The 11,200-nt window shown below is 42.9% G+C and overlaps 1 protein-coding gene across 4 annotated transcripts in view; it reads left to right on the forward strand.

Annotated features, from left to right (window-relative positions):
* DNAH3 (dynein axonemal heavy chain 3) overlaps positions 1 to 9,244 on the forward strand; it is a 168,115-nt gene extending 158,871 nt beyond the window's left edge. For all 4 annotated transcript variants that reach the window (XM_042921633.1, XM_042921636.1, XM_042921634.1 and 1 more), the window contains 6 exons: positions 969 to 1,123; positions 1,953 to 2,120; positions 3,773 to 3,915; positions 6,256 to 6,460; positions 7,318 to 7,455; positions 8,846 to 9,244. In XM_042921633.1, coding sequence (XP_042777567.1) covers positions 969 to 1,123; positions 1,953 to 2,120; positions 3,773 to 3,915; positions 6,256 to 6,460; positions 7,318 to 7,455; positions 8,846 to 9,199 — 1,163 coding nt within the window. In that variant the 3' untranslated portion in view covers positions 9,200 to 9,244. The remainder of the gene's footprint in view (positions 1 to 968; positions 1,124 to 1,952; positions 2,121 to 3,772; positions 3,916 to 6,255; positions 6,461 to 7,317; positions 7,456 to 8,845) is intronic.
* The last annotated feature ends 1,956 nt before the right edge of the window (positions 9,245 to 11,200 follow it).

The raw sequence follows: 11,200 nt of genomic DNA on the forward strand, positions 1-11,200 counted from the left end.
ACATTTAGACCCCTCCAAGACCAAGAGAAGCTGAGGCCTCCTGCCCCGACCTTAGGCCATACCTCCTGTTTCTTGTCTGTAGACCTGTGTCTTCCTGGAATGGTTGGAATTGGAAATGAGCCTGCATATGTGTGTCCACACACGCATATACGCACAGATGTGTTTCCTCCTTGAAGACTAGTGTGTTGTCCATTAACTACCAAATACCAGGTGGCACCCACATACTATGGAATCTGGACCAGCTAGAAAATGCGTCATGGGCTTGGCGAGATGGATTTGATGTGGCTTCCAAAGAATTACCTAATTATTTTTGTAGAAATCTGAGTGTAGAAACCTGAGTCTCAGAGAATGATATTAATGATGGGGGTGGAGTATCCTAAAGCAGTATGTATGGGATAATCACAATTTTCAAAAATATATTTATTTGTAATAGCTGTAATAAATTGAATACTTTCTGTGTGCTATATATTGTGCTAAATGTTTTATAAGCATTATTAACCGCAACCTTGTAAGATGGGTACTGCAATTATCTCTGCTTCTCGACAGATGAGAAACTGCTGGGATTGGAACCCAGGACTGTCTTATGCCAAAGTGCTTGCCCTGAACCACCTTTATGTAATGCCTTTCATGTATGTACACACACACACACACACACACACACACAACCACACACGTGAAGAAGATGCCTAAATGTTCACAGTTACCTTTGATGGAATTATTGGTGATTGTATTGGTTTTTTCTTTCAGTTTATTTTTACTTCCTCATTTCTAATGTGGTGAATAAGTACTATTTTTTGTGGCAAACATAATACCAAAAAGGCCTGATCTCATCCCAATGTGAGCATTGGTTTCAGCAACCCTGCATCTAAGCAGAGTTTCTTGGCCGGAAGAATCCTCTGTTTTAGGTTAATGACCAAGTTCATTATGACCTTCCTTGAGCTCAACTTCTTCCTGTTGGTTGTCCACAGGGGAATGTAATTACGGGGGCAGAGTGACTGATGACAAAGACAGGCGTCTCCTGCTATCCCTTCTGTCCACGTTCTACTGTAAGGAAATTGAGCAGGACCATTACTCCCTCGCTCCTGGAGACACTTACTACATTCCTCCTCATGGCTCCTACCAGGTGAGGGGCTTGGCAGTCTCCATGTGGCTAGGGGCTGTGGCGTAGCCAAGGAGAGCCAGGGGTAGCTTTGGGCTTCCTGACTTGGGACCATAAGTTATTTCCAATATTCCAAAAAGCCTCTAAGAGAGACATTATTATTATTGAATGAAAACTGGGTATTTGATAGACAAGATCTTTTCAAAATGTGGGGCCCATCTTGGGGAGTTAAGGGGAAGGATGGTTAAAATGAAGCCTTGGTAGTAACCTGGTTGCAAATTGCTACTTGAAAACAAAGGTTCAGAAAGTGGCTAAAGGGGAAGGACAGAAAAACTGGATGGGAGAATGAGAACAGGAAGAAGAAAACAGGAAATCTGTAAGAGCTTTAAGAGGGATTTCTTTTATTAAACACCTGTTATATGCCAAGGCCTATTACTTTGTAACTTCACTTATCTTCCCATTTACAGATAAGGAAACTGGGGGTCAAGGTTACACAGTTAGTTTTCAGTAGAGCTAGGATCCAAACCCAGTTCAGTCTGACTATAAAGCCAGAACTGCAGGGGGAGCAGGGAGAAGCTAGGGGTGGGAGGGGATATACTCAGTCCTTCTGCCTTCATACTCACTCCCCAGAAGACTGTATGAGGAACAGCTTGGGGTGTGTTCACCGTGTGTGTGTGTGTGTGTGTGTGTGTGTGTGTGTGTGTGTGTGGTTGGTGTGTGGGGTGGTGGGCAGATGTGGCCTGTGCTACCAATCCAATGTGATTCTTGCTTGGGTTGGGTACAGCTAAGCCCTGAGTGATCTCTGGGACCCCAGAGGACCTGGATTTGTGTCAACTGAACATTTCCTTTCCAGTCCTATATCGAGTATCTTAGGAACCTACCTATCACAACCCACCCAGAAGTCTTTGGCCTCCATGAGAATGCTGACATCACCAAGGACAACCAGGAAACCAACCAGCTGTTTCAAGGAGTGCTGCTGACCCTCCCTAGGCAGTCAGGAGGGAGTGGCAAGTCCCCTCAGGTAATTGGGCTTTGGGTGGGAGACCTAATTCCATTCACAGACAGTTGTCCATCTGGTGGTCATGCAGGATTGTGGGTGATGACCTAGAAGGCCGACGATCGGAGGCTTGGCAGACTCCGTGGGGCATGGGTGCTCTGGTCTTCCTGCTGAGAGTCCTTAAATACAGAGCTGGAAGAGCAGCAGTGTTTCCGGATTGTCAGCTGCTCCTATATAACCCTCAGGAGTCATTGCTCTACCCGTATGTCATCTATACTACATTTACATAATATTTAAAACAAAATCTCTTAAAAACATTTCTTTTAAACACTGCATATCATGCAACTGTTGATCTGGGGGTCATGGGTTAAAGCCTTACATTGGGTGTAGAGATTACTTAAAAAATAAAATATTTAAAAAAACTCTGCACATCAGTACCATAAATGGAAACCCAGTGTCACTTCCATAAAGTCACAACAGCCACAAAAAGAAAATGAAAACTAAACGGTTATTAGGTTCTTCTCAGATTATGTTGCTGAGGCCCTGCTGGCTGCTTGTGAAAAGAGGAGGATCAGCCAGTGTTACAGAGCGTTCAGTTAGCACTGATCTGAGACTTTGTCCTTGAGAAGAATGAAAAGAGAAAGGCAGCTGAAACTTGGAAAGAGAATGACTTTCTCACCATGTGATTCAACATGATGTGTTCCATGTCCTGGAAACACCTAGAAACAGCTTGGGTGCCTCTTGCAGTCCATGCTTTATGAGGCACAGACCTGGTCCACCATCCTCAGTCTACAGATGGGGGTGAAATAGCCCAGTGGGAGGAAGAGACCTGCTTCAAAGCATTCATCTACTCAAAGGCAGAGCCAGATCCAGGACTGTCATCTCCTGACTCCACCACACCCTCTTCTTTCCTATCCTTCCCTTCCCTTCTCCATCTTCTGAGCTACTCCATGTTCAAACCCTCTCAGCTGTGGGTTTCTCTTGATTTGGCTCATAGTGCCATAAATGATAATAGGTATAAAGATAGAGCAGCCTGCTTGGTTTCAGTTTAGGGATGGAAATTCCCCTCACTGTGAGAAGAGGGAAGGAAGTGTGTGTTCCAAGCCTTTCAGATCCACAGGATGGCAGAGCTGTGTGTCTCTCCCACACCCAAGTCCTACTCCTTGCTCCTCTAGGCCTGTCCCCTCCCCTACTTGGCCAACCCCATTGCCCTGGGCTATTCTTGCTCGATGCTGAGGAATGGCTTACCGCTTTCCCAGGTGTCCTATACAGTCACTGGCACTGAGCAAGAGTCCCATCTGTACCATGAGCTGGTTATGAGGGGCTGGCTGAGAGAGCTGTGGGAGATGCTCTCCTAGGAGGAGTTTGGCTGGGTTCAGCACTGCCTGAGGCTACCTATCCAGCCGTCAGAACCTTGCTTCAGGTGTAAGAATAGGGCTCTTATTGCTTAGCTTTTTTTACCTTCTGGGCCAAGAGGTGATGCCTTCAAGAAGACTGGTAGAGAGGTAAGTGACCTCCTTTCCCCCAGGCAGAATTGGCTTTTGTAGGAGAGTTCCCAGGAAGGTCCTGTAGGCTGTGATTAAAAAGACCAATGCTCACTGCTTCACGTTTACCCAGACAAAGCCACAGTGCACAGGCCTTGTTTCTCATTTACCTCTCTACGTCTGTACTTTAAGGAAGTCATTGAGGAGCTGGCTCAGGACATACTCTCCAAGCTTCCCAAAGACTTTGACCTGGAAGTGGTTGTGAAGTTGTACCCTGTGGTCTATGAGGAATCCATGAACACTGTCCTAAGGCAGGAGCTCATCAGATTCAACAGGTGGGCTGGATGGTCTTACTTGGATCCTTGGAGTGGGAGTGTAGGGGTATGATCTCATGGGCAGTAACTGACACGTGCACTTGATAAGTGGTTTGCCCCACCTATGGGGAGGGCTGTGAATAGGACGATCCCAGCATGTGTTGACCCAAGTTTAACTCAATTTTTCTAGTCATTCTCTTCCACTCATTGATAGTACACCTGTAAAATCAGCTTAAAACCAATACCAAGCAGACTCATAGTAAAAGTAATTATCAGAGCCACTTTTCTTGAGCCTTTAGTGCCAGGTATAGCTCCAAGCACCATGTATGTGTTTGCATTCAAGCCATGTAATAGTCTTTTGAAATAGGAACAGTTAGTAATCCCTCTGCCCCCATTTTAAAGGTGAGAAAACAGACCCAGAAGAGTTATACAACTTGCACAAGGTCATACAGTAATTCAGTGACAGAATGGAGTTTGAACCCAGGCTGTCTGATTCCAGAGCCCATACACTTACCCAATATGTGAAATCAGGGCGAATATAGAAAAGGGTGGAGAGAAGTTTATCCCATTGCCCCTACCACACAGGTAGAGAAGGGGTGTGATGGGCTGGCCATGGAGCTAAGGGTCTCTGGCCCTCCTTACTTCTCTAGTTACTACAGCAGAGAACCCAATAGATCATCTTGATTTGACTTCTAAATAAAACTGAAAGGGTTCTCAAAGACCATATATACCAAATGAGAAAATTCATCACTTCTGTCTTCAAGTCAAAGGTTCTCACTGCTCCCAGCTCTCCATCTGTTACTGTCTCCATTTTGCCTCATTGATCATTGCTTAGTTTTAGGGACATCCCTAAACTCTGAAGTACTAGAGAACTGGAAGAATGTCATCTAAGTATTCCTTGCCTTCTCAGTGTTAGGATTAGAGTCAACTCTAGAGTCAACAGACAGTTGACCATATGGGGGAACGAAGCAAAGTATAGGGTGTGAGCTAAGGATGCAGCAGCACTGCTGTGAGTCAGATACTTTGCATGATGGGATGTAGTTGTCATTCATCCAGATGCCAAGCCTAATGGCTTTGCTCTTCTGCTATCCATCCTCTCCTAAGGTCACAGGAACTCTTCCTTAGTGGTTGTAGGGGCCTTCACTAGCCTTTACCACTGGTCATTGTAATAGAAGAGAACAGGGTAACAGCAATCTTATTTTCCAATGACGGTCAGGATTAATCACATTGAGTAATCCACCCCCACATCCTCACCAATCACTTTTTTTTTGGCCTGTTCACCATGTGGTATGAGAATATCAAAATGATTAGGTGACAGTTCAGTTTCCAGTTCAGGGGAATCATTACTGTGTCTTCTGAGGCAAATGTTACTTCCTAAAACCTTGAAACTAGCAGAGCACATAGTTAAAAAAAAAAAAAAAAATAGAAAAACTCTTACAAGTAAGTCTTTAGGTGTAACAGCCAAAGGTCTGTGGAATAATCCTTCAGATAGTAACTTTGCCCCTTGACTCCTCAGCCAAGCACATGAACCAAAGTTCTGACCCTTAAATTCCTCTTAATATGAATATTAAGTGATTACACGTCTAGGAATCCCTTTCTTGCATATGATCATTCTCATATCCACTTGGCTGGGATTCCAAAAATTGCTAGAGATGACAAGTTATTTCTGGTGGCATATTCTTTGGCACTCTCAGGTGAATTCCCTCTGGGCTTAGCTAGGCCTCATAACATAGAGGCCAGAGAGACAGGCAGGCAATCTTGGCATCTCCCAGGCTGCCTTTTCTCAGGCATGGAACTCATAATCTATGAAAAGACCTTTGGCAATATGGATCAAACCCCTTCAAATTGTATTACCTTTTGACCTAGAAATTCTACCTTTCATAGGAAAATCATTGTAAGTTTCCACAAAGATTGATATGGATGGATGTTCCTAGCAATGTTGTTAACAGTGGTAACAAACTTAGAAATAACATGTTTCAGCAATAGGGAAATGGTTAAATAAAATGAAATACCTTGTAGTCATTAAAAAAGGATGATTTAGGTCTCTATTGAATTGGAAAGATGCTCCCTATACACTAAGAGAGAAAAACAGATTACAAAAAAGTAATATAGTTAATACCATTAAAAATAATTTATGTTTACATATAGAAAAATTTGGAAAGATAAACATCAAAGTTATCTTTAGGTGGTGAGATACCAGGTGATTTCATTTTTTTCTCATCTTTATAATTTTTCCATCATGAATGTATATTACTTGTCTGACCTTTCAAAGAGGGGAAAAGTGAAAGGAGACCTGAGTCAGGGTATTTGGGTAGGGTAAAGCTGGAGAAGCTGGCTGAGCCAGCTCCTTTGTTCTTGCAGGCTGACCAAGGTCGTTCGCAGAAGCCTCATTGATCTTGGCCGAGCCATCAAAGGACAGGTCCTGATGTCCTCAGAGCTGGAGGATGTCTTCAGTAGCGTGATCGTGGGTAAAGTGCCAGCCATGTGGATGGCCAAGTCCTACCCATCCCTAAAGCCCCTGGGGGGCTATGTGGCTGACCTGCTGGCCCGCCTGGCCTTCTTCCAGGTACCTGGGAGTCAGGGCAGCTGGGCACCTGGCACACGCATTCAGGTAGAGAGGACATTCTGAAATGGATTGAGCACCTACTGGAAACAGTCTTGCCAGAATTGAGGGCAGGAGTCGGAACTAGAATAAATGTCACAAACTAGTGGCTCATGGGCCAGATTTGACTAATAGATATATTTGGTTTGGCTGCCTGGTAATTAAAAAAAATTTTTTTAAGTTTATTTATTTATTTTGAGAGAGAGTGTGTGCATGTGTGAGCATGTGCAGGGAAGGGGCAGAGAGAGAGAGGGGGAGAGAGAATCTCAAGCAGGCTCCATGATCAGTGCAGAGCCTGATGCGGGGCTTGTTCCCATGACTGTGAGATCATGACATGAGCTGAAATCAGGAGTCAGATGTTTAACTGACTGAGCCACCCAGGTGCCCCTAATTTAAAAACTTTTGAGATAGCATGTAAACATTGAATTATTACACATAACAATCCAGATGTTTGTCCTGCAAAAAAAGGAAGAGCTGAAACAATGAGCCTGCATTCCTGCATGGCAACTATTATGAGATGAGTGGCTGTTGCTCAGTTTGGGCAAGGCACATAGTTTCCACTATTACATTCCCTGCCAGTGTCTATTATACCCCGACACCAGCTTGCACCTGTGCTTTTCTTAAAGTAGAAAATATGTTTGTACCTTCATTTCAAAAGTGGGGGAAAAAAATGGGAAAACACAAACTAAACCGAGAGGGCTACCTGTTTTGAGAAAAAAGAGAAAAAACATCTTTCTTAACGGAACTCATTTACATTACCTGCCTTTGAACTATCTTTGATGTGCTGTTGATTTTGAATTTTTATTTCTGTGACTCTCCAGGAATGGATTGACCACGGGCCCCCTGTGGTCTTTTGGATCTCTGGATTTTACTTCACACAGTCATTTTTGACCGGTGTTTCTCAGAATTATGCCCGGAAATACACCATCCCCATTGACCACATCGGATTTGAGTTTGAGGTAGACATACTTTGGGTTAGGCCAGCTCAAGAGACCAACCAGAGAAAGCAGTGTTGCCTGTTTTTTAATGAGTGCAAACATTTGGATGTGTTAAGGCCCAAATGCTTCTGAGATGGTACAAGTGAAGTATTTAGTATGACTTAAAAATAGCTCCAAAATTTATTCCAGACAGAATCAGAGAATTCCCAAGGCTTTGTTGCTGTGTATACATAAGGAATATTTCCAGAGAAAAACTCTGCCACCATTATACCAAGAAAAATTAAAGCATGCTTCCCTATTGTTTATTCATCATGGTGGACTCTTCATTTGGAAAGATGTTAATGTTCTTGGGTAGTGCTTTCCTTGGAGTGAAGTCAAAGGAATGACCAATAATCAAGTATCACCTTTGTCCATATATGGAGAGAAAAGAGTAAGATCATCTTGTCCAGAGGTTGCAGACTGGTTGATAGGTCTTAATTTAGTTTATGAATGAACTTGATAATCTTCACAGGCTACGTGAAGCTGAAATTAATGCAATAAGGTAACAAAATAACTGGGATAAATATTGGAAAATAGATAAATCCATCTTTTTTGATGTTGAAATGATTGTATACCTAGAAACCCTAAAGACTCTAAAACTACACCTGTCAGAATACTGATAGATAATAGGTATCAGAATACTGATATGGTGATTGGATACTCGGATACTGGTTAAATATACAAAAACCAATAGCCTTTCCTATTCTAGCAATAAGTACTTAGGAGTAAAAATGAGAAAAATATTCTATTCACAACAACAGAAAGAGAATTTGAATGATTTTAAATGGAGCTTGTCTTCTCTGGTTCATCATAATCCCCACCACTCCTTATTCTCCTACACCTGGACCATTTTCTGCACTCACCTTAAGGAATTTGACTTTACTACCTCTGAATTTAAACAGTGATGTGCTGGAGCTGGCTCATATCAACTCACCAGAGCTGGTTGCAGCTGGTTATTACATAGTTTTAATAGCCTGAAACGTGTACACAATAGAAATTGACAAAAGCTGCAAATCAAGGCTTTATTTCTCCCTGCCAGACAGCTGTTTTACCAGCATGCATCTGAATCTTACCTCTCACTTTATGGATCCAGGTCCCGATTGTGCAAGGTCACTAAGCTAGTTACAGTTAATGTGACCCCCCAGCTCCTACTTTAGTGCATTCTCTATGCCTACCATATAGGAGCACAGCATGCTGACTAGGAATCAGACCTGGTTCATTTGTGAAGGCAGGAGTATTATCACAGAAGCCACAGTGTCCTGGGAAATGTATATTGGGAAAGGCAGACATTGCAACAGATTTTCTGATCTCTTGATGCTGCCCCATTTAGGGAAATTGCAGGTAGTGGAACTTACAGCTCTCTCTCTTCCAGGTAACCACACAAGAAACAGTCATGGAGAGTAACCCAGAAGATGGGGCCTACATAAAAGGACTCTTTTTAGAAGGTGCCCGCTGGGACAGGGAAACAGTGCAGATTGAGGAGTCTTTCCCCAAAATTCTCTATGATCCACTGCCCGTTATTTGGCTGAAACCTGGGGAAAGTGCAATGTTTCCACATCAGAACATTTATGTATGTCCAGTCTACAAAACAAGTGCCCGAAGAGGCATCCTCTCCACCACAGGCCACTCCACCAACTATGTCCTCTCCATTGAACTCCCAACAGACAGGCCCCAGAAGCACTGGATAAACCGAGGGGTAGCCTCTCTGTGCCAGCTGGATAATTGATGGCATCCATCTCAATGCAGAAAATAAAAGGCATCTCATTCTCAACCACAAACTAGCTTTCCTTTCATAAGAGACACATGGTATGATGATGATGGCAGCAGTTATATTAATAGAGCACTTGCTACGAGCCAGTATTTCAGAGCATCCCTATAAAGTAGGTTATTATTATCCTCATTTTATGGCCACAGAAACCATGAGACAGGGAAGGTAAGTAAGATCTCCCAAATCAGATAGCTACTAAAATAGTGGAGCCTGGATTTGAACACAGATGATGGGACTCTTCAACCTAGACCTTTAGCCACTTGGCTAAACTCCTTTGTGTTTTATTTCCTGTTGTTTTGCTGTAACTTCCACTGAACTTTAATTGCTTCTTTCCTAGTGCTGTTTCCTAGCACTAACATCACAGCCTCTCAGGTTCAAAAAGGCTTGAGCCACTGTGCTGACAGCTCAGAGCCTGGAGCCTGCTTCAGATTCTGTGTCTTCCTCTCTTTCTGCCCCTCTCCCACTCTGTCTCTCTCTCTCTCTAATAATAATAATAATAATAATAATAATAATAATAATAATAATAATAATAAAAACATTTAAAAAAACCCAACTAGTTCAAGGTTTCACAACTCATCAGTGATAGAAGTGGAACCCAAATACTTCTCTACTAGCCTGCAACAAATGGGCAGAAATTTCAGGAAGGAGACATGAGAAAACCAGTATTTGTTACATGCCTACTATGTGCCATGGGTTGTGACCTGGTCCTTTAGGTATCTTGTTTTTTCCTATGTGGTGGGTACCATTGTCTCTCCCTCTGGAGATTATGTAACTTGCCTAAGATCATCTAGCTCTTTGACATTGCAGAGCCAAGGTCTGTCTGGCTCTAGAACCCATGCATTTTTCACTGCCACATGCTGCCTCCCTGCCAATGCCTTGGCTATGTTATGATGTAGAATCTTAAATGTGTAGCTCCAACAACCATGTCCAAAAAATTTCTAGTTTATCACTTTCCTGTTTTCCCCCAGAGCCAGCTAAAAGAGAATCCTAAGGAATATAAAAATCAAATTCTTTATATATTACTTCTCGACTAACTCTTTCATTTAGCTCTTTGGCTCTAAGTGACTTCAGGGCATTCCAGTGGTCAGTTCATAGTTGAGCAAAGACATAAGGCTGTTTGAGGGTCTTTTTTTTTTTTTAGAACAGTTTCTGAATGTATTTTTTTAAATATTTGAAATTTGTTGTCAAATACAGTTTCTGAATGTATTTTTTTAAAAATATATGAAATTTATTGTCAAATTGTCAAAGTGCTCATCCCAAAAGATGCCCTCAATACCCATCACCCACCCTCCCCTCCCTCCCACCCCCCATCAGCCCTCAGTTTGTTCTCATTTTTTAAGAGTTGTTTGAGGGTCTTTTTTTTTTTTTTTTTTTTTTTTTTTTTTTTTTTTAATTTTTTTTTTTTTAACCTTTATTCATTTTTGAGACAGAGAGAGACACAGCATGAACAGGGGAGGAGCAGAGAGAGAGGGAGACACAGAATCTGAAACAGGCTCCAGGCTCTGAGCTGTCAGCACAGAGCCCGATGCGGGGCTCGAACTCACGGACCATGAGATCATGACCTGAGCTGAAGTCGGACGCTTAACCGACCAAGCCACCCAGGCGCCCCGCTTGAGGGTCTTAATGTGTCTTTCGGTTTCTCTGCCTCTTCACTACAAGAAAGGTCCTCAGGGTTTTTTATTTTTCCTAAACGTGGGAAGCTTCAGAGAACCAAACATACATACTCCAGAAATCTCTTCATGGAAACATGGAGTTGATAAAATTCTGATTAAGAACCCTAAATTAGGGGTGCCTGGGTGGCTCGGTTGGTTAAGTGTCCAACTTCGGCTCAGGTCATGATCTCACAGTTCATGGGTTCGAGCCCCATGTCAAGCTCTCTGCTGTCGGCTTAGGGCCTAGAGCCTGCTTCGAATTCTGTCTCCCTCTTTCTGCTCCTCTCCCTCTTGTGCTCGGTCTCTC

The sequence above is a fragment of the Panthera leo genome, chromosome E3 (assembly GCF_018350215.1).
Source record: "Panthera leo isolate Ple1 chromosome E3, P.leo_Ple1_pat1.1, whole genome shotgun sequence".
In the NCBI taxonomy this organism is placed as follows: domain Eukaryota; kingdom Metazoa; phylum Chordata; class Mammalia; order Carnivora; family Felidae; genus Panthera; species Panthera leo.